At 46.0% G+C, this 23,975-nt stretch overlaps 1 protein-coding gene across 1 annotated transcript; it reads right to left on the reverse strand.

Moving 5' to 3' along the window:
• Positions 1–9,751: 9,751 nt before the first annotated feature.
• LOC121445692 (synapsin-1-like) lies at positions 9,752–21,442 on the reverse strand. Its single transcript, XM_041647840.1, has 4 exons — positions 21,436–21,442; positions 18,055–18,409; positions 13,480–13,595; positions 9,752–10,778 (listed from the first exon to the last, which is right to left on the reverse strand). Exons 1-4 carry the CDS (start codon positions 21,440–21,442, stop codon positions 10,753–10,755), a joined length of 504 nt encoding a protein of 167 aa, XP_041503774.1. The 3' UTR covers positions 9,752–10,752.
• Between the last annotated feature and the right edge of the window lie 2,533 nt (positions 21,443–23,975).

A 23,975-nucleotide genomic window follows, 5' to 3' on the forward strand; every position in this document is an offset into this window, starting at 1 on the left:
GATTTAGCCTTTCTGTCATGACCCTCAGATGGTTCATTAAGAAAGCCCAACATCTACATGGCTGGATACATTCCTTACCAGCCTGTGGAGGCTTCTCTTCCATCAGGCATTTCCAAATGAAAGGATTCTATAAGAGACTTTACCTCTCACTCCACACACCATCAATCTACCCTTGGGAATCTACACAAGGGTCTCTAGTTTGCCTTCAGTGGACACAGAGATCTTCCAATTCTCCTCGCCCTGGGGGCCTCGGACTTAGAGTTCCCTCTAGACCCACCCTTTCCCTACAAGGACTTTCATTTGCTTTCTGGGTCTGCAATGCTCACAAGTAGCTGCAGGCTAATCTTCCCAGCACATAGCACAAAAGCAATTGTTCTCTGGACAGGGGGCAGATCAGAGTGGATACATTTGCAAGCAATTCCGGGTGGTTGGAGGAGCCTTATCAAAAGCAGAATGAGGCCATGATGCTGATGCAGAGAGCAAATGTTTCTCTATCTCCCCCTGGAAGCCTGTCTTCTGCCCTCCCTTTCCATTCCTGTCTGTTTTCCTAGTCCTTCCCAGTTCCCCTCCCACCCCCTTCTTTCTTCCCACAGCACTCCAGATATGCGGACATTTACTGTTTCTGCTCTGCTTGTGAGTGCATGCAGGAGTGCACACGCCCAATCACACATAACATACTCTTTGTACAGCTGTAGCTGTTGCCCACTGATGTGTGGCTTCTGTTAGGAACACTGCCATAATTGCCATATTCAGACTCCACTCTAGGGAAGAGCTTTGTCTTGCTGATTTCGGAACAAGCAGTCCCTGTCTTAGGGCACCTTGTACTGACCAAATGAGATGGTAATTATGTATCCACTAAAGTGTGCAGCTCCTAGATACTGCTCTGGAACATTAACGCATACTCTCCCATTTGCTGCCCCCAACTCGAAGCCCAGACACCCACAGAGTAGATGTTGGACAGTGTGTGCAGGTGGAGAGCCAATTTCTATGCGGATTTTGGGCATTCGAGAAATGAATCTTGGATAACCAAATTAACACAGGCCCAAGAGTTGAGGTTCTGAAGCTTCCTGCGCCTTTCAGCCCTGAGGACACTGCAGGAAAGAGGACCTTTAAAGGAAGGGGACCACACCTTACCCATATATGGCTAAGGAGGAGGTGTCACTGGACTAAGAAAAATCCCAGTAGGCAGCTACGGTCTTAATGGAGTAGAGCTTCATAATAAGCAGTCCTCATCACTTTATCCCTGCCCAGCACACAGAAAGAGTTCCAGAATCCCCACTCCCAATTCCCCAGAGCCAGATGTCCCACCTATACTAGCACAGTCCTGGCTGACTTGATAGAAAGCCACTGATTTTGGTGCCATAGCTAGCTAGAAAACACCCTCCTGCACTCTCCTTTTCATGAGGGACCTTTCACAGTCCCTTGGTTTCTGGACCCTGTGAGTTGCTAGGAGGCATGATTCATGTGTCACCACTATTCACACTCATGGTGTTCTCATTTGACTCTCTTGCCTGTGATACCACATCTCTCTGTGACCTTCAACAAGGTGGTACAGTTTCCAGAGCTGACATTCAGTATCACATCTACAGTGAAACCTTTCATTGAGAGCTCTCTGAAATCCTGCATACCTGCACATTCTCTGATCCCAAAGCTCGGGGGACTCGGACACTGCAGCCCAGCTGCAAGGTTCCTAAGGTTATTGCTCTCATGAAGGTCTGTCTCTGATGATCCCTCCTGCATGAGTCCATAGGCTAAGATGCTATTTATCTTCCTGACCTGCTCCTCCCATCATAACCATGATGGTCAATTTTCAAAGCTCAGAGCTACAGTGTAGGTAGACTGAGTAGTATCTGACAGACCAGGTCCTTAGAAATCATCACCCCTGAAGTCACAAGACAGACCCCATAGACTCCAAACCATTCCTGATATGCCCTGCAAGTATCTCAAGGGCTGAACAATGGGTCAGTCCAATTGTTGATCAAGCACTATCATTTTGAGCATCCATCGTCCCAGAGTCTGTATGAGACATAAAGATGTACCCTGCTGCCTCCTGGTAGCCCTGTTTAAATCCTGCAAACATACCATGGAGGAAAAGGCAGCTGCCTATCTTCAGGTTCAAACTCACTGCAGCTGCCTGGTCTTGTCCCTCCAGAGCTGTTCCTCCTCCTTCCCCACTGAAACCAAATGTTCACACATACCAGAAAGCTACTCCTCTAGAAAACATCCCTGACTCAATGACAAACACCAAGCCTGAGGAGTTTCCTGACAGCCAGCAACCCCATGGTCCCTGATCTTCCTCCATTCCTGTCTGCTGTCCTTGTGACTTTCCTGATCTGACCCCGGCACAAGTCCTGGAGGCCACCTCTTAGTACTGCCTGCCTGGGATGACCCACCCACCCTGGGACCTCAATTTCTATCTAAAAGACATTTCTCAATACCTCTCAATATGTCACCCACCAAAGTAGCAAAGTTTAAGGCTGAAGACAGTGAACACCACCCTGGGCTTACAGATTCACAACTCCTTCTTGGAGATACACTCACCCGAGGTTCTTTAAATATATGCTTAGTGTGGCCTTCATTTTCTGTGTCCCTGTTTCTCCTCCAGAGAAACAGACTCTGGAACAAGTGTACTTAAGAATCACTTGAAAAGCTGAAATCTGTAAAGAGCCAGGTCAAGGTCCTTACATCTGGACATAAACAAGGCAGTACATTGCATGTTATGAACACCATGTGATGGTGTTCCATGAGACAACAGATAAATTCACCTAGTCCTGAAAAAAAATGATAAAAACCAAATGTTTGACACTCTGAAGTATGAGCCTACTTTATGCCAAGAAAAACAGAATTGTGTGTATGCATGTGGACACATGCATGTATGTAATGCATGTTTACAGAATTCTTGAAGATACATACCTGCTTGTTGTAAGAGGGCTGGTGACAGTGGAAGGTACATGGCAAGACTATTCTTTGATCTGACACTGTTCCTAGTCCTGGTGTACGTAAGCAAGCAAGATTTAAAGCATTGCAATGTGTCCTAGGAACTGAATGTGCTACCCTGGTGATAAGCAAAGGGCTTCCAACCTTTAAGAGGCTCAGGGAATTTACTTGTGAGGCACAAGGCTGTAGTGGGATCCACCATTGCATGTAGTACTTTCCACAAATAATTACCCGTAATTTATCCAGGTGTGATTCAGGGCTGACAGGATCCTACTGACCTCTCTTCTGTGTAACAGCACTCCAACTGAAAAGTTCAACATTCTCTCTCATCCCTATTCCTTCCCTTGGTTATCTCTGCACGTGATAAAGCTGAGGCTGCCATGAAAACCACTCTCTTCTCATATGTCATGTTTCACATAAGTAAAATTTCAGACAGACTGTAATCACTCATTGATGAGAATCAATCCCACAATGGGAGACTCCTTTTATCATGATCCACCACCTCCCACCTGCTCCCACTCCCTGAAGACCTACGGTACCCTTCAACGCAGGTACATGAAGACAGCTTTTGTTTTCCAAGCGGTGTCAAAGGGAAAACTTGATGCCCGTGCGGCACCAGTTTTTCAAGGAGTAAGCTGCCTTGTTATCCAAATGAACACCACACTCATTTTTCAGAGAAACCCAAAGATGGGCATACCATTCTGCTTCATAAACTGCCATAAGAAATTATCAGAGACAAGATGATTAGAGCAAGGGAAATTTATTTTCTCTTGGTCCTCCAGACTGTCCAGTCCAAGATCAAAGTGCTTCCCAGCTTGGTTTCTGTCGGGTTTCATGCTTAGCCTTCTTCTCAGCAAGTCACCCCATGGCATCTCCATGAGGATTCCTGCACACATAGAGCAAGTCCTCTGCTGTCTCCTCAGATAAGGACTTCAATCCGCTTAAGTCAGCTTCCCACCTAGGGATAACTTCTTCCTTAATTCCACACTAAAGGCTCCAAATCCAGTCAGCTCTGGGGCAGGACTTCAACAACAAAATTGTGAGGGGGCATAGTTCAGTCCAGACTGACACTGATCCATGCTGTCAAATGATGGACACATGTATTATTGCCTTGAGACAGGGCCAGATGCTACTGACCCTCGTCCTGCCTAAGCAGGTAACTGCCACACTCCAGTACTGGTAAGGAAGCGAACCCACAGCACTACCCACATGTGTCAGCCCCTCGAACATCACTGCAGATTTCCGAATCTCCCAACCAGACTCTCGGCATGTCCTAAAGTGGGACAAAATCTTGGCATGGGCCCTTAGCTTAGGATTGAGCCCTGAGTCCTGGGAAACCTCACTCAGAGGCTGCATCATAATGGGCTCAGGGGTTCTCCCTGAGACAGTTCTCATGTCTCGTTCTGCCCCCAGGTGGAGGCTGAGGATGGCACCCAGTGCAGGCAAGGAAACCAGGAGTTCTACTATGGATGCAGGACCAAAAGGTGGTTCTTCTCCTTATCAGCACAGGGCTCTTTGCAGGAGTTTGGAAGAAGCCCCTGCTTGCCACTTCACTTTCCTTACATGAATATGGACGTTGGAAAAATGACGCATAGTTATGAGGCCTTCGTTTCTAGTCCTCACCATTGAGGTCAGAGAATTAAACCCAGATTTTTATTTACATCTAATCATGACATACGAACCCCATATTGTATTCATACAGATGGGCATGAATAGAAATGACAAGCATCGTTTCAGTCCTTCATTGATTCACATGCCAGTAATTCCAAGTTCCCATGGAGCACTGTGAGAGGAAACCCATTTGAGTGCATGGACGGGGAAAGGAGAGAGGACCAAGAAACCTACTCATTTCTTGGGGGAGGGGGATGATGGTCTGCGATTTGGTCAAAAATGTACCTGGAAATTCCTAAGCTTCTATTGGGGTGCTTGGGAAAATTCTGAAAAGGCACAGATGAAAACTGTGGGCTCTTTACCTCCGATGTGCACAGGGACTCTACTCTTCAGGGCACAACAGAGGAGCGGCAGGCACACCTGCTTGCACATCTCCAGGGCTGCTAATCATCTCCTCAGGGACCAGAGGTGGCTTGTCTGGAAAAAGACTTGGTCTGGCAAATTTCACCTACAGTGTCTGCTCCACGGCAACCCCACCCCCAGTTCCTTCTCATGATGTCTCTCCCACCTGGAGTCCACCTAGAACTCTGGAGTGATGCCCATAAAGACGGCAGAACAGAGGTGATGGCTGAAGGTCAGCAGCAGCTTTACACAGCGCTATTCAAAGGCCTAAGGGACCACTCTCCATTCTCCTCCTCTAGTTGGAACTGAAAGGCACTGGAGTAGCCATCCGTTCCTCACAAATGCCGCATCTTCATCATAAGCATCAGTCATGATTTCCCCTACAAGCTTTACAACTCAATGTGGGAAAACCGGTCAAGAGGGGAGAAAGATGATACTGCCTGCTTGAAGCCGGGTACGAAACACCCGGATTGAGTGGCACTAAAGCATTTCCAAGGACTTAGGAAAGACAAGAACCAGAGCAGTGCACACCATGACCCGGAGAGTCCACTAAATGATAAGGATCAAATGCTGTCATCCCAAATGAGGTATGGCTAAAATATCAGTGTGCTTTCTTCTCAGAGTGAGGTCCCTTAGTACATCTCTGCTCAGGAAGCTGCATGTGGCTTGAGCCTGTTGCGGGGGAGGGAGGCAGAGAGAAAACAGAGAAAGACACAGAGAGGGCAAGAGCACCTGAGGAGGAAGAGAAGGGGGGAGGTGTAAGGAGCAGAGAAAGAGACAATGGGAGTGGAAGGGAGGTAGGAACATTGGAGAGGTGGGAGTGGGAGAACAGGAACAGGACAGGTCACATGTCAGCAATGTATCCACTGGATGTGTTGGATGTCCAGAACCGAAACAGGGAGGAACAATGGGGAGGGGCAGAGTGGGCAGGCACTGTGAAAGGAAGTGCTTAGCATTTACACTTGGCCAAGCAGGCAGTTCAGCAGATCTCTCCAAGTCAGTCCTGGAGAAGAGGATCACTGCTGCCATCACACACTCTCGTGCAAGGAAGTCCTAGGAGTCACTGTGGCTGGAACACACACTCCTGGAAGATGATCTTCATTCCCTTCTTTCCACGGCCTGGGCAGGTCAGTTTCGTGTCCATGGGCTCTGGAACATCCTCCAGGGGGCTGGTCTGGAACATCCTCTGGGGATACTGGGGTTTGGTCAGGCCATGGCTCCCACTTCTCCATCCCCAACCAGTAGCCGAATGAGGTAATGGATAACAGTCATGAGGGACCGCAAAGATGAGGTCTCAACTCTCTTTTTCAGACTGTGAGAAACCCACAACAATACTTCCAGGAAGGTAATGTCTTTGCTCACAACATGGAGAACTCACCCAATGGCCCAAGAGGAACCGGGAAGGCTGCTCCTCCAAGAAGGCCCTGGAAGGGTCGGTTCCAGAGAGCCCTGGCACGTGTGTCCAAGTTCTTCAGGTGAGGGCTCTGAGTCAGCCTGCCTCTTACCACTCACAGCAAGTTGCAATGACTCTCTCCCTCTCCCCTAGAGAACACCCCAGCCCTCCCCTCCATTCCCACAGGGCTTCTGAGGGTCCACTTGTCTCTCTGTTTCCTTCTCAGGAGAGGCCGCCGGACAGAAAAAGGCTGAGTCCACTGAGGTCCGAGAACGGGGCCATGGCCTTCTGCTGTCCAGGCCTTTGCCCTCCTGAGAATCTTGTTCAGTGCAGTTGAAATAAAGGCCGTCATGCTTTACAATGTTTTGCCTCCATGACATTTCCTTCACTTTCATACTGACACCCACCTCAGATGAGATGATTTGGGTATCAGACTGGATGTCCCGGGAGTGTTGGTGCGAATGGCAGGAACTAGTGTCTTTCTTACTCCAGCTGAGCCATCCACTCACCTTCTTGAGGCAATGATGCTTGCTGCTTGGAGGTGGTGGTGGAGTCCTTGTTCAATGTGCAGTGAATTTCCCACAGCTCTCAGCTCTGACCCCAAGGGGTACTTGCATGTACTGAAAATCCTTGAGGCGTGATGGAGGTGGGTCTTGTATCTTATCTGTTGCTTTCATTGGTTAACTAATAAAGAAAACTGCTTGGCCTGATAGGACAGAAAATTAGGTAGGCGGAGTAAACAGAACAGAAGGCTGGGAGGAAGAAGCCGAGTCAGGCAGTCGCCATGATTCTCCCACTCCAGACAGACGCAGGTTAAGTTCTTTCCTGGTAAGCCAGCTCGTGGTGCTACACAGACTATTAGAGAATATTATCAATATGTAAGAGCTAGCCAATAAGAGGCTGGAACTAATGGGCCAGGCAGTGTTTCAAAGAATACAGTTTCCGTGTAATTATTTCGGGTATAAAGCTAGCCGTGCGGGCGGTCGGGTGCCAGGAACATAGCCCGCCGCTCCCCACTACAGAGTGGCACCCAACGTGATGGACTAAATACACTTAAAAACCTGAGAGGGCTTTAAAAAAGAAAGGAGAGAGAGTTTAACACAGCTTTTGGGTGTTTGTGGGTGGCTTGCCACAAAGAAATTGCCCTGACTCAGCAGCAGGAAAAAAACTGGTTGTTTTAAAATGCCGGCTTTCTGGGCTGTGCCACCATTGCAATCTCTGTCTGGCTCCTAGGGGAGACAGAGTCTTTGAATGGAGCATTTGGAATAAAGTGCTACGGCTTGCTTGATGGCAATGTGGACTGCTGTGTGCCTGGAACTGTGTGTGGTTCAGGGGCACCAAATGGCTCTAAGGTAGGAGTGGCTCAGCTCTGCCATGCTGAACTGTGCTGGTCTTGGGCAGGAACTGCTGTAATTATCATAATAACAACGCAGTTAAGGTTTAGACTGGGCAGGAAACAGGCTCTACCTATTACGGTATTACATCTACATGGCGCAACTTAAGTTTTTAAGAAGTACTTAACATTTTAAGAACTGCTCCTGGATAGTAAAAAAAAAAAATACAGATTCACAATAGGACAGATTCAGACCACTAAATGGATCACAATGTTGGATGAGTGTATGTAGGCTTGAGAGAGAGAAAAAAAATAGAGAGAGAGAATAAAGTTAATGCCCTTAAAAAAAGGGTAAAGTCTTGAAAGAGACAGAGTACAGATAGTTATAGATTAAAAGAAATAAAGAAAAATAAACCACGTAAAAATGGAAAATTCACAGAGAGTCTGGATTATGTACATTGTGTTTTCTTTAAAATATTTGACTGTGAAGGAGCTAAGCACAGAGAGACATTTCATTATATGGGCTGCCAAGTGGAACCAGAACGGATATCATGAGGGTATGACTTCAGAATTTGGGTCTAAGGATATGATGCTTTGAAAAGGGTCTTCTTTTGTTTTCACAGAGGATGAGACCCTGTGGATTGTGTCTATCCCAATATGGAATGATAAACCACACCCTCCTGAAAGGTTGCTGTGAACACCCTGAAAAAATTACTTTGCTCAACTGCAGACTGAGATGAACCTAGCAGACAGGTTATACTGTGAAAGACCTAAATAACAGCGCCCACATTCAGCAGGAATCAGTTTGGAGAGAAATAACTACGTCCATATTCCCAAATATTGTTTATAAATGTTTTTTTTACATTTAAAGGATGGTATGATATAGATATGAATAATTTTCATTGGTATGGATTTTAAGGTCAATTTTGTTATATGTATATGTATTTCTGATCTTGATTAAGGTATTGTGATTGTATAGTTCATTTAAAATGTAATGTATAATTATGAAATATAGGTTTTTAATGGATAATCATCAATAATAGTCAAGCTTGTAGTCATGTTAGTTAGATTTTCTAGATATATAGAGATATATTTCAGTTAGATAGACATTCTTCATATCTTTCAAAGACTGCAGAATATGGCATTTAAATGTTTTAATAACTTAGGGCTTTTCATGACAATGAGACATGTCTGCTTCTGGCAGCACCAATCTACTTCAAGAGGAAGATGGGCATTGAAGAGGCTCCTTATGGAGTTTGTTTAGGCATTTGGGCAAGAAACTGCTCTTGCCTGGACTGATGCATGAACTGGACACAAAGAACCTGCAGAGAGAGGACTGCTGAACTTGCCTAAAGGTGAGATGGTCCTTTGGGGTTCCTGACTCATGAAAGAGTCTGCAAGACATTCTGCAGGACACAGCAGATAGTGACTGAACTGCCTTTGAAATTTCCTGCTTCATGGAAATGTCTGCTGGATACTATGGGCCTGAAGGCTGAAGATGGATGCCCCAACAGTAGAGAGGAACTTTGGATGACTGTTCAGGTAGCGAGATGTCTCTGTCATTTCTAGAGTTTGGATTTCTTGTTTGCTTAGGTAATATTATATCCTTCTGGAGTCTTTGATGGAGTTGAAGAATAAATAGATAGTTATAGTTTTCCTTAGTTATGATAAAAGATAAAGTAGATATAAATATTGTAACTGTAATTCTTACTTGATAACTGTTTTGCTATATGTAATTTACTATGTTAAAGTTAAAGCCTTTCTTTTTTTGTTTAAACAGAAAAGGGGGAAATGATGGAGGTGGGTCTTGTATCTTATCTGTTGCTTTCATTTATTTTCAATAAAGAAAACTGCTTGGCCTGATAGGACAGAAAATTAGGTAGGCGGAGTAAACAGAACAGAAGGCTGGGAGGAAGAAGCCTAGTCAGGCAGTTGCCATGATTCTCCCACTCCAGACAGATGCAGGTTAAGTTCTTTCCTGGTAAGGCAGCTCGTGGTGCTACACAGAATATTAGAAATGGGTTAGATCAATATGTAAGAGCTAGCCAATAAGAGGCTGGAACTAATGGGTCAGGCAGTGTTTAAAAGAATACAGTTTCCGTGAAATTATTTTGGGTATAAAGCTAGCCGTGCAGGCGGTCGGGTGCCAGGAACGTAGCCCGCCGCTCCCCACTACAGAGGAGGGAATAGCATGTCTCTGCCCCCCTTTCACTGCAAAATATCCTCATATGGAGAAATACTTTGCCTCATTTATGAATGGGTAGTGGACGAGTCAGTTTGGGGAAAGCTACATGGTGGAGGTTGCATAATGGGGAGCAAGTAACTTGTAGAAACACTCCCTGGATCCTGCAAAAGGGCTTTAGACTTCCATGCTCACAAACAGTTCCCAGACAACCCCCTGCCTATCAAAACAGTCGCCCTCCAAGGGACAGCCTTTTCTCTAACTACACATGGTTTGTCCTATGTGGGCCTTTCTTGCATTTCCTTGGTGATCTTGAAAGATAACAAAACATAGTTTCCTCAGGACAAGACGTCAGTGGAAGATGGAGCATAGCTGAACCATTGATCCAACATGGAGGAGACCATGTTAGAAATGGCAACAGCTGAGCTGGAGATATGGCTCAGTAATTGAGGCCCTGCTGCTGTTGTAGAGGACCTGGGTTCGATTCCCACCACCCACATCATGGCTCACACCTGAGTATAACTCTAGTTCCAAGAGATCTAACTGACCCACTCTTTGACCTCTCTGGGCACCAGGCACCCACAAGGTGCACAGATGTGTGAAAAACAACCCTGCACATGAAATAAAAATAATTAAAAACAAATTGCAACACCAGTTATCAGAGACTAGGGAAACAATGTTGTGGACTTCAGAAACAACAGGGAATTGGACATCATGGGGGATCCTCAAAATACTTTATTTTCTGTGTAAATGGAGACCAGGACTCACAGTTCCTCCTGGAGTGGGCTCAGCCTTGTAGAAATGGTGAAATTATTGTCTCCACTTGTTCAAGGGAGAGCAGAACACTGGGGTTGCTTGTTCTTCTGTTGGCTCACCCTTTTCCATTCTGCCACATCAGGCTTTCTCATGTTCTTTTGCATCTAGGTGGAAATAAGTCTTGATATATCTGTTGAGTTCTGTACCAATATTATTCATACACCTCTTCCAAAAAAGAGAACAGTTAATTTAGGTGGGATGACCTTGGTATTTGGAGATTGGGGGAGGGGAAGAGGTCATTTACAATGTAGGCATGGAAATGGACCACATCCTTAGGACTTTTCATGGGACAGCCGAGCTTGCTGAGGTGCCTATTAGGACTGTGGGCTATAGACAATGAATCCTCCATGGCTATATTTGAGAAAAACTGACTGTAAGAAGTACAAAATGTACAGCATCCACTATGCAGCCTTCACCACTGACAATGAGCTGTGAGGCTGCAGATGCAAAGGAAACCTTTTGGCATCCCAAAGACAGGGTTTAGATTGACATCCTCATATCCACACCCAAAAGCCCTATTCTAGAGAAAAACAGACCATTCCCACAACACCCACCCCACTTCAACCTCAGATTCCCATAGCACCATCGCCCCCAGTCCCCCAGAAAATATCTCTCCTTATTTCCTTCACAGGAATGAACCAATGAGGGGCTTTAGATCCAGTGATCTCTGGACCCCACATATCTCATTGGAGGCCCCAAGATTGCTGCTACTAGATTCCATGGAGTTTGTGTCTAGAGGACAAGAAGTTTCTAAAGGGGCACCAGCACATAAATGAAATGTGACCAGCAGCCTGCAAGGGTCAAAGTATTCACAGGGCAGCTACTAGGCTCCTGATATCCACTAGAAGCTATCCTAAGAAAGCACAGGAAATGTGGGTCCTTCAAAAGCCATGCTGTATATACAGGCCATCAACTTTGGGTGATGTGGGATTCCTCTCTGTATAATGTGAATACCACTGGTGAATAAAAAAAATGCCTTGGCCTGTTGATAGGGCAGAACTTAGGTAGGTGGGGAAAACTAAACTGAACTCTGGGAGAAAGGAGGCAGAGTCAGGGAGAAGTCATGGGACTGCTGCCAGAGAAAACATTCTGGAACCTTGCCAGTAGGCCACAAGCCTCATGGTAAAATAAAAAATAATGGAGATGGGTTATTTCTAGACATAAGAGCAACCTAGCAATACACTTAAGTAACTGGTCAAGCAATGATTTAATTAATACAGTTTTGTGTGATTATTTCAGGGCTGAGCTGCCAGGAAACAAACTAGCAGCCTCCCAACAACAAATTGGCATGCCAATGTGGTGGACTAAATCCATGTAAAACCTAAAAAGCTTAAAAAGGAATCCTAGACACAAAACAGAGTTAACCATGGTTTAGTAGCAGCATGTTCTTGGGTGGGTTCTGTTTGCTAGAAGCAAGCAGAGGCATGGCTCCTTCAAGAGAGATTTCCTGATTCAGTGATAGTAGAAAAAAAAAGCCATGCTTTTGAATTGCTGGTTTTCTGGACTGTGCTGCCAACATGACCTCTGGTGTTTTCAGGAGGTCCGAGCATTTAAATGGTGGTTTGTGAGCAGATTGCTACAACTTGCTTAATGGCAATAGAGATAGGCTGTGTGCTTAAAAATGAGGCTGTGAGCATGACTCTCAGAGGTAGCAAACAGCTCCACCATGCTGGACTGGACGGAGCAAACAGAAAGTACCATATTTCCTCGAGCAATGGTGCCGCTTAAATTCATAACAAGCGCTTATCATTTTAAGAAGCACTTTTGGTCAGAAAGTAATTATAAATACACAAGAAAGACAAATTCAGATGGAAAAGACCTCTAATTGGGTCACAGTGTTGGATAAATGTACATAGGCTTGGAAGAGATAGTAAAATGAATATAGACAGTTATAAAAACAAGTAAATGGTTTAAAAAAACACAGTCTTTAGAGAGACAGAGTATAGATTGTCATAGATTAAAGGAGTAAAGATAATAAAATAAATATTAAAAAGTAATAGATTTAAAACAAATAAGCCACGTAAAGATGGAGAACACACACAGAGACTGGATTATGTATATTATTGTATTTCCTTTGAATTTTTTGACTGTGAAGGAGCTAAGTAACCAACATATACACTTTAAAGTATCTTGACTTCAGAATTTGAGTCTAAGGATATGTTGCTTTGGAAAAGAGGTTCTTTTATTGTTTCCTCAAAGGATGAGAACCTGTGGATTGCTTCCAGACTAATATGGTTTGATGGACCAATACTCCCCGAAAGGTCACCTTAAACACCCCTCAAAAATTACTTTGCACAGTAAACAGAATGAAGCAGCTTGGAAAGAACTATGCCCATATTCCCAAATATTGTTTATAAATGTTTATTTACATTTAAAGGGAGATATGTTATAGAGATTTGCATTTGGTATGGATCTTGGTTTATTGATAAAAATTTAAGGATAATTTTGTTATTCTGTGTATATGCATTTTTGTTCTTGATTAAGATATTGTGTTTGTCCAGCTCATTTAAAAATTTAATATATAATTAAGAAATATAATAGAGAATCATCTATAATAGTCAAACTTGTAGTCATATTAGTTAGGTTTTCTAGATATATAGAGATATATTTCAGATAGATAAGCATTCTTCAAACATTTAAAAGACTACAGAATATGGCATTTAAAATGTTTTAAGAGCTTAGGACTTTTCATGACAATGAGACACATATGCTCCTGGTAGCATTAATATATTTCAAGAGGATGATGGGTATCAAAGAGGCTCCTTTTGGAGTTGGCTAGACATTTGGGAAAGAAACTGCTCTTGCCTGGACTGCTTGATGAACTGGACATGTAGGTGCCGCAAAGATATATCTGCTGAACTTGCCCATAGGTGAGATGATCCTTCAGGGTTCCTGCGTCATGAAAGAGTCTGCCAAACATTCTGCAGAAATACAGAAGAAAGTAACTGAAAAACTGCTAATATACGCAGAAGTATCTTTGAAATTTCTTGCTGAATGGAAAAGTCTGCAGGATACTATGGACTTGTAGGCTGAAGATGGATGCCCCAACAGTACAGAAGAACTTTGGGTGACTGTCCAGGCAGTGAGATTTCTGTCAATTCTAGAGTTCTGGAAGTTTTTTACAATGTATTCCCTGTTTACTTAGGTAATATTACATCCTTCCTGAAGTCTTTGATGGAGTTGAAGAGTAGATAGTAATAATATAGTTTTCCTTAGTTATGAAAAAAGATAAAGTAGATATAAATATTATAACTGTAATTCGTGCTTGATACCTGTTTTGTTATATGTAATTTTAATATGTTAAAATTAAAACCTTCCAAGGTCCAAATGAGGAGCAGAAGGAGGGAGAACATGAGCAAGGAAGTCAGGACCAAGAGGGGTGCACCCACCCACTGAGACAGTGGGATTGATCTATTGGGAGCTCACCAAGACCAGCTGGACTGGGACTGAAAAAGCATGGGATAAAACCGGACTCTCTGAGCATGGCAAACAATGAGGGCTGATGAGAAGTCAAGGACAATGGCACGGGGTTTTGAACCTACGTAATGTGCTGGCTTTGTGGGAGCCTAGCCAGTTTGGATGTTCACCTTCCTAGATATGGACGGAGGGGGGAGGACCTAGACTTCCCACAGGGCAGGGAACCCTAACTGCTCTTTGTACTGGAGAGGTAGGGGGAAAGGAATGGGGGGGAGGGGGAGAGGAGTGGGCGGAGGGGGGAGGAGTGGAGGGAGGGGGAGGAAAATGGGAGGTGGGGAGGAGGCAGAAATTTTTTCATTAAAATAAAAAAATTAAAACCTTCCTTTTACTTAAACAAAAAGGGGGAGGGGATGTGGGATTCCCCTCTGTATACTGTGAATACCATTGGTGAATAAAGAAACTGTCTTGACCTGTTGATAGGACAGAACTTAGATAGGCAGGGAAAACTAAACTGAATGCTAGGAGAAAGGAGGCAGAGTCAGAGAGAAGTCATGGAGCTGCCAGAGACAGATACACTGGAACCTTGCCAGTAGGTTACAAGCATCGTGGTAAAATATAAAATAATAGAGATGGGTTAATTCTAAGAGCTAGCTAGCAATATGCTTAAGTAATTGGCCAAGCAGTGATTTAATTAATACAGTTTCTATGTGATTATTTCAGGACTCAGCAGGCAGGAATGAAACAAGTGGCCTCCCCCAACATTTGGGTAGAGCTACACTTTCATCAGATCCCTCTCTATTCATGAAAACCTCTGTAGCCCAACCAGATTGGATTGGTGCTGCGGTCTGGCCACCAAGGCTTATGCTGGCTCTGCTAAGACATAGTTCTCTCTCATTTCTGTCAACAGTGGTCCACAACACCAACAGAAAGCTTTACAGCTGCCCCCACACAAGCCTTTTTCTTTTCCAACTTATGGAACCTCACTGTAATCCTACCACTGCCCTCATAACACACTGGCTCTCCCAGGCCTCAGGAGACAACCTCTGCTTTGTGCCCTTGCCTCAGGGGACACTCTCTGTTCTGGTGAAGAAGCACTTGCTCCTTGATGTAAGTGTTACTTTCTATGTGTTGCTTTCATTGGTTAATTAATAAAGAAACTGCCTTGGCCCTGATAGGACAGAAATTAGGTAGGCGGAGTAGACAGAATAGAATGCTGGGAGAAAGAAGCCGAGTCAAGCAGTCGCCATGATTCTCCCACTCCAGATAGACTCAGGTTAAGATCTTTCCTGGTAAGCCACCTCGTGGGCTACACAGAATATTAGAAATGGGTTAGATCAATATGTAAGAGCTAGCCAATAAGACGTTAAAACTAATGGGCCAAGCAGTGTTTAAAAGAATACAGTTTCTGTGTAATTATTTCGGGTAAAGCTAGCCGGGTGGCGGGAAGCAGCCCCTCCGCTCCCACTACTACAGCTCCTTTCCTGCCACTCATTGGAAAGGACGGGTCAAGGACCCAGAGTGTGCAGGGAATGAGCTGCACGTGAGCCAGAGTCCAGAGCACGGACCACAGCTGCTGCTGGTGGGCCTTCCCTCTGGCAAACCCCAAGTCAAGAGTGTCTAGTCCCAGTTGATCCTCATTTATCTCCTCTCTCGGCCACAACTCGAGAGTGTGTCTCCTGCACACGTGTTCTTGCCCTCTCACCATCCCTCCAGTATCCTCTAATTCTAGCCTTCCAGTTCCACGGAAGCAGGGAGTCCACCAGTTGTCCACAACATCCCGACAGGGGGTCACTGGCAGTTTTTACATCTCTAGTGCTGCCTCTCTTGGGGGCCGTTACCTAATGCCAATGAAGCCTGCTGCCTCCCAGATGCCTGTCCTCTGGGCTCCCTGACCACCCCGGTCAAGCCTGCCTGCCGCATCTACCTCAATTATTTACACTGAGAGCCCCAACTAGACTCTCAGATGTGGGGCAGAGCCTGAGTCTGCTGCCTTGCTCTTCCAGTGCCCAACACAGTGCCTCACATAATGGTCACTAGGACACGGGTTAAATAAATGAGTCCATGAGCAAGGTGTCTAGTTCAATTTTATTTTCCCCTACATTCCAGAGCTCTAGGTGAATACAAGTAAACATTAGCTGGTTCTGCTGTGCCAGGTGTTGGCCACATTTGTGTTTTACCTCTGAATATCTGGAGGGGGAATCACAGCGTTACGACTTCCGTCAGCATCTCAAGGAGCTACTGACTCGACCCCAGGATGTTTCAGACATAAAATGACAGTGTCACAATTGTTTTGTATAAACAAAGAAATCTCCCGTAAATAAGGAACAAAGAAACCCTGGATGTATGCCAAGCATAACCGTGGACGCTCATACTTAATCATACGTCTAGAAAAGCAAGGCTTTGGGAAATGTTTTACTATGCCTTTGCTTCCACTCTGATCTGACATGTACATATCGAGGCACTTTTGACTTATCTTATGGCTGCGGGGATGAAACCCACAGCCTTGCCCATTTGAGGAAAGTCTTCTACCACTCAGCCACATCCTCAGCCTTCATCACTTAGTTCTCATGCCTTGAGGCTTCGCAACTGTTTCTCAATGAGAAAGAGGGTAGCTACAGAGAAAGCACAACCTTGCCATGTGCAGACTAGGCACTAAGTCACCAGGAAGCACAGCCCTGGAGCAGAATGCTATGTGTCCTTCCTCACCCTGCTCTAGCCCTGCACTTCCTAATCAGAGCCACAGGGCCTACTGCTCCAGCACCCCTTTGACTACTCACAACAAAAGCAAGGAAGCCTCAGCCATCCCTGGTGGCGGCAGAAGCCCAGACTCCGACCTGAGATGGTGACTGGCCCCTGCACTGTCCATCACTCCGGCATGGCTCTAGCCCTGGCCCTGGCACTTGCCCTGGCACTGGTGCTGATGCTTGCTTGCTTCAGCCACGGCAGGGGCCCTGGAACTGGAACTCGCACTAACTCTCGCACCTGTCACATCATCACCAGCAGCTGCTTCTCGGCCACCGCACTGTGAGCACTGGGCACTTCCTCCTCTTCTTTCAAGGCCTCATTTACTGCCACAGCCAAGGCTCTGGGCCGGGTGTCATTCACTTGGGCCACAAACTCCTGGCCTTCCATCTGTCTTGTTTCCTTGGAGGGCCCCACAAGAATACTGAGAGACAGCACTGGACTGCTGGAGGGCACCTACTCGTGCACCACAAACTTGTGCTGCACACAAGCTCTGGCCATTCCCTTTGGTGACGGCTCCCCAAGGACGGGATGCTTTTTAGGCGAGCATACCTCCAGCACCCTCCACACCTCCCCGAACACCTCCTCTGGGACACAGCTGGCCTGCACGAAGATCAAGTCCGGGATACTCAGCAGAAAGCCCAGTCTTTGGCGTGCTTGCCCTGGTCTGGTCGCCTGTCAGGCCCCCAAGGCAGGGCAGGCTGATTTTTTTTTTTTTTTCCTGTTAGGGACATAGGCGTGCTCTGGAGGGCCAAGTTCCTTCACCTAGACCCAAAGACTAACTCGGGGAGGTCAGAGGTTCTCTTGAAAATCTCGGGGAAGAAGCTCCTGCACCTTTAGGATAACACACTTCAGCATGTCTGCCCTTTTGATCCACACAGTCTTCGCGTTCTTAGCCAGCAGGTACTGCGCCAGCAGCTCAGCTACTTTCTAGCTCCCAGGGCTCTGGGCATGCGCGCCAGGGGTGGTGGGGCCCGCGGGGTGCTCGGCGGGGGATCCCCTAGGGGCTTGGGGGGTCCACAAAGGAGCTCGCAGAAGCACCTGGGCGGGGGAGGGGGGCTACGTGCCTCAGAAGAAATGCTCTTGGGGCTCCGGGCAGCACTTAGCGTCCCCGCTGCCGGCGCCCCCGCGGGGTTTCCTGGGCAAGGAGGAGAGAAGGAGGCCAGGGGCCCTCTGAGACCCGCAGGCCCTGGGTGCCACCTCTACCGCGGACGTTCTCACCTGCGGCTTTGGCTGGCCCGGGAAGCAGGAACTCGGGGAGGAGATGCGCGTCCACGGGCATTAGGCGGCCGGCCCGAGCGCTGGCTGCGAGGCCGCGAGGACCGTGACGTCGCCGCGGACGCTGAGGCGGCCGCCGAGGACACCCGCAGCCCCTGGGTCTGGAGTCCCAGGCTGCGGCCCTCACACCCCGAGGACCAGGAAGCGGGCAGGGGAGGGGGCGCAGCCTCCGCCGCGACCTGTGGGAACGCGCTGGCGCCGCCCCGCAGCGCCTCTGCCGGCCGGGGACGGTACTGCAGCCCCGGGCCGGAAGGGTGCGGGGGCGCTGCTCCCAGAGGTGGGGGCCGCTGAGGCCAGCCTTTCAAGAGACCAGAAGCCTCGGGACCACACTCAAAGCAAGCCTGCCTTCCTCCCTATTGGCTGTTACTGGGAAGAATCGGTCCTTTGGGATCACCTGTGTCTCCCTCCCCCTGCTCCTCGAGGAGCCAGCTCCCTAGGAGACAGATGGCTCTGCTCCTGAGTGGAGGGAGGCCTTTCTCCAGCAACAGGCCCTCCTGCTTCCTCTAGGCGTGCTCCACTTGGGAGGGCTGCGGTGGTCGCATGCCCTTTCGGTATGTGGCCTCTCCACTACACAGTCCAGAGAGACATTAAGTATAATCTAACTTTCCAGAGCCCATGGCATCTTTGTTTACTTAGTCCTCTGCCTCCCACTTCACTGGACCTCTTTGTTCCCCCACACAGTACTTTCTTTCCTCAGGCCTGTCATCTGACATTCAGGAACCTTCAATAAACCCTGAGCACAGAGGTCAGCTCCCAGGCAGCCCACAAGGAACCAGAAGATTTCTCCACCCCAGCCGTTGGCTCTTTTTGTTGCAGCGTGTCCAACAGGTTAGAATTCCGTTTAAAGCCTACCCTTTCTAGACAGTAAGCTATCAGCCTCTTTTTCTTAATGTCTACGACTGGCTCTGTATCCCTATGAAATGGTCCCTGAATTTCCACATGATGCCGATGCTTCTGTTTTTCAAATTTCTCCCGCTGCTGGCATTTTATTGCTGCTCCTCCTGTTATGGAGACTTGAGCATGTTTTATCGTCTGAATAAAATAATTTCCCCTCATTATTCTGTTTTCAAATCTTTTGAAAAATCTTGTCCTCTATATGAATATCATGGTCAAAATTTGCTAATATCAAGACGTCCATGGCTTGATTTGCACCAGGATAGCCGGGTATGTAGAGCTCAGCACCAAGGACAGTTAGCATCTGGAAAATGTGCAGGTTATCAACCACAAAAACGTACGTCCTGCCATTGATTCTGGCTTCTATTCAGGGTACTTCAGTTTTCTTTGTAAGTTGCCTTGAGTACCTATTGCATTTTTCTGATGTTTTTCAATGCCCCCTTTTGTTTTACTGTTGCTCTGAGTTGGATATTTCCCCACCGTGTGTTCTAATTATTTTTGACATGTCAGAAGCCCGGTTGTCTCCTATCTTTAACTGATCTGCTATAAAGCCATATGAACAACAACTGCCCTTAACTGGAATTCGCTCTCAGTGGGTGTTCATTGCATGCTGCAGTTCCTTTATGGCTTTCTTCTTTCTAGTCACTCTGACTAGGACTGTGATACTTTGTTGTCTAATGTTCCTCCTATGAAATTTCTGCTGTTGTCTTTATCCAGAGGGAATCTAGTGCCTTTAAACTAAATGCAGTAGGTTGTGGGTTCCTGATGTCCCTAGAGTTCATTTCCTATCTATTGTTTGTCCTGGTCCAAATCAGTTTTCCTTTGTCCGGCCTGGTGGCAGAGGAGCTGGTAACGGTTACCCTTTCTCCTGTGCCAGCTAAGCAAGCGCTAGGTGCTGTAGGTGTCAAACACTGGAGTGGTCCGGCAAGTCCCAGCAGGGACGTACTTCCCTTCCATTCCAGCATCCAGGTTAGGGTGTTCACTGTGGGGAGGTCAGAGGTCAGCACAGATAAACTCCAGCTGCCCCTCAGGGCTTGCTCGCCTTCCCATGGTTGCCTGTCTTAGGGTTTCTATTGCCGTGAAAGACACCATGACCAAGGCAACTCTTCTAAGGAAAACATTTGATTGGGGCTGGCTTACAGTTTCAGAGGTTTAGTTCATTATCATCATGGCAGGACATGGTGGGGCATGCAGGTGGACATGGTGCTCTGAGAAGGCGCTGAGAATTCTACATCTTGATCTACAGCAGCAGAAGGAGGCTACATCACTGGGTGTAGCTTCAGCATATGAGACCTCAAAGCCCACCCCCACAGTGACACACTTCCTCCAACAAGGCCACTCCTGCTCCAACAAGGCAACACCTCCTAATAGTGCCATTTCCTATAGGCCAAACATTCAAACACACGAGTCTATGGGGGCCATACCTAATCAAACCACCACACTGCCCCTGGGGGACTCACCCCTCCATGGACCACCACGCTCCACAACTCTGCAATGGAGGTCTCTTCTATAGAGTCACACAGACCCTTATTCTCTGGCAAGTTTCTCCATCCCGGGACAAAAAGATCTTTTCACATCCATGCTGTCTCCAAGAGGTCTGATTGCAGCCAGGGAGGGAGGGAGTGCCTTCTCTTACTCCCGCGACCTCTGTCCTTTCTCATCCTACAGGTAGGAACTACTCTTTTGTAGCCATAACTTTTGAACTCTTAAAGGTGCTTTTTCACTCTCTTGACTGCTCAGGCAATCTTATACTCCACATAACAGCATTGTCTCTGCCTCCAGATTGGACCCTCACCCGCAAGATAATCATCACCAGAAAAATTTTCCACTAAACAAAACCCTGTGGAGTTTTATTTGGACAGGAATTTTAAATCCCACTCAAAGGTGTTTCAGTATCAATGATTCACATCGTTTCTCTTTGGGTGGCTTTTAACTGTTAAAAACAAGAAAGAAAAGAAGAAGAAAGCAAGCCAAGGGAACATGCTGGAACCTCTGACTGTGCACTCATTAAAATTCTGCCAGCAGTACACAGTCTTCTCTGCCTTGGTCACTAAGCACAGGCAGTTGGACACTTGACGGGTTTCACCTATGTTCTGGACTGGAGCCCAGGCACCTCCACTGAGAAACTGTGCCTTCTCGTTACTTCACCCCTGATAAAATCAACCATCAGCCCAGCGAGATGTCTGCCACTTACCTCTGCCCACAACCAGATGAGACTGTGTTCTGCAGTCCAAGAACAGGCAAAAAGCCAAGGCCAATGCACTTGCAATTGCAGAAGAGCCACCATACAACAACCCACACTGCCAGCAGCCTGCTGCTAGCCATGCTCATAGGGAAGGGATGGAGTCCCAGGTCTGTCCTGCTCTGTGCATCACTCTATATGCTGTTGCTGAGACTTAAGGCACTCCAACCCACACCATTGCCACATACAGCTCATGTTCGCATGCTCTAGAAATTCAAGAGGCAGAAACAACAACAACCAAAACAAAAACATGTCACCAATCTGTCCTCAGTCAGGCAGGAATTGAAGTAGTGACAACTATTTTTTAAGTGGTTAAACCCAGGGAAACATTCAGGTGGAAACAGAGACAGGTGTGACCCAACATATTGGCCATCGAATGTGATAGAAGACTGGAAATGAGTTCATGACATTTACTGATGTTTTCAGGGAATAAGCACTCACCAGAGGTGTTCACATGCAGATGCGCATCCTGGCTCTGGTTGCCAGAAAAAAAATACAGGGTGTCCAGGCAGGTTTGAATCTCAGAGCAGCAGCAAAGACTGTTTAGTGTGTGCTTTTTCTGTGTGGAGAGGAAGACTTGTAGGAGGCAATTTCAAAATCCAGAATAAGTATTATTTAGGTGAAAATCAGTGAGCTAGATGATCTGTACTGTGTTTGCCCAGTCTACAACAGTAATCCCAGAGAAACAGTCCCATAATTGGTGCTGTGAAGGAGAATTGCTATTGCCGTGTTATGTGGAATAACTGGGAAAGTGAAAATAACTAGTAAAATAAAATATTCATGAGAAGAATGTTTTAACCATTTCCATTGTGCTTAAATACCACATGCCAATTAAAAGATCTAGGCATATATATTGAGAGAGATGAATATATATACATTGACATGAAAAATATATTATTTGGTTACAAATGTGGAGTGTTGATCATGGTGGCAGACATCTGTACTCAACAAATGAGAGGGACTTGCAAGAGAATCAGAAGTAGTACAAAGCCAGAATCTTTACCATAGTGATTTCCAGGCTAGCCTGGGCTAGTTGTGATCCTGTGTCGAAGACAATTTCCTGGAGCAATTTTATACCGCTTAGTAACAAAAAAGAGCAAGCATCACATGACAAACTGTTGTACATCAGTTAGTGTAAGTGCATAAAGGTCAGGCTAAAGGGATTTCTTCGGTGAGCATTGAAGTATGCACTGATATTTTTGAGTCTTAGTATAAATATTATCTAAACTTACCAAATTACATGTCTACATTGCTTTAGGTCTGGGATCTGGGATTTGTAAAGATTGTTGATATATTTATCTCGATGCAACACAATCAATCCTAGTCTAGGTATTCTACCTTTGGGGAATGGGACTAGGTCTGACATGTGGAACTCACTGTGTAGACCAGGCTGGCCTCTACTTACTGTGATTGTCTACCACTGCCTACCATGCTGGGGTTGCAGGCATGTACACAAACACCTCGCTTCAATTAGTGTATCTCTAGACAATTTGTATTCATGCATGTTTCCCTCGTTTCTTTTCTCTTCCACCATGACATAACAACAGGTTTACGCACATCGCTCTCCCATCTACTAGAAAATCTTCCATTGATATGTTATCCTCCTTTTCTTCAGGGAAGCTTGAAATATTGAGGATTGTTAACCGATGCATTGTCCAGAGGTGATGGCATAGTACAGGTCTAATAAGCCCTAACATAAAATGATCATGATGAATAGAATTCTAAATCTCTTAAATTCAACAATTAAAAGGGAGTCTTTGCATTTTAGGAACACATGATTTCCAGGTGCAAAGTCTTAAATTCAACTAACACCATCAAAACAGAAACAAAATCAAGAAAGAGGGAGAGATTGAGGATTTGAGTGGAAATATAAAGTCAGAAATAAAGCTTGCAGACAGACCTGTGTGAGGTTAGTTTTGTGCTGAGATAATTCAAATTGAAGCATCAGTTACATACTGTAAAACGAACAAGTGCAGGTGGGAAGTCTACAGGTAGCTGATTATTGCAAAATGCACTGGACCTTGTAGCTAAAGCACAGATCAGAATAGAGATAACTTAAATCACTCCCAGAATTCCCCCATGTTCCTTTCTAATCAGTACCCACTGCCTTCCCCAGGCATAGCTACCTTTCTTCTTTGTATCCGCATAAATTTTGCCCATTCTGTACCCGTTTACTTATTGAACCATTAGATGTTCTTTTACCTGACTTCTTTTTCTCAGTATAATGATTTTAAGATTCGTCAGCATCATGCAGATCCATAATACTTCCCTGTTTCTAACGCTATCCAACTTGCAGATGAATATATCCCACCCCTACTACAGAGGGGATATTCTGGCCAGCTGCCAGCTCTATGATTCCCTGTCCTTAGAAGATGTGTATGAAAATCAAGATAATTCACACACTTCATCTAGCACTAGGTTACATGATGTGAATATTTACTGCTCACCCAGGCACACTCAACATGAGGTTAGCCCCTGAAGGAGACAAGAGTATGGCAAATGCTGGAAAACATTCGAGACAGGAAAAGCCTGGGAGGTTTTTGAATAGTGCCGAAGGAGCTATCTGTCTCTTGCAGCACATTACAGTCATGGAGAAAGGAGCAGGGAAATCTGGGTTGGCAGATTGTGGGTGAAGCTGCTAAGAGAGAGTTTAGCAAGGTGGGATATGGGACATGAGTTGTCAGAGGCAGGGCAAATGAGTCAGTTACTGTTCAAATATTGTATTGCT

The sequence above is a fragment of the Microtus oregoni genome, unplaced genomic scaffold (assembly GCF_018167655.1).
Source record: "Microtus oregoni isolate MIOR12 unplaced genomic scaffold, Mior012 000288F_ref0000415, whole genome shotgun sequence".
NCBI classification, from domain to species: Eukaryota; Metazoa; Chordata; class Mammalia; order Rodentia; family Cricetidae; genus Microtus; species Microtus oregoni.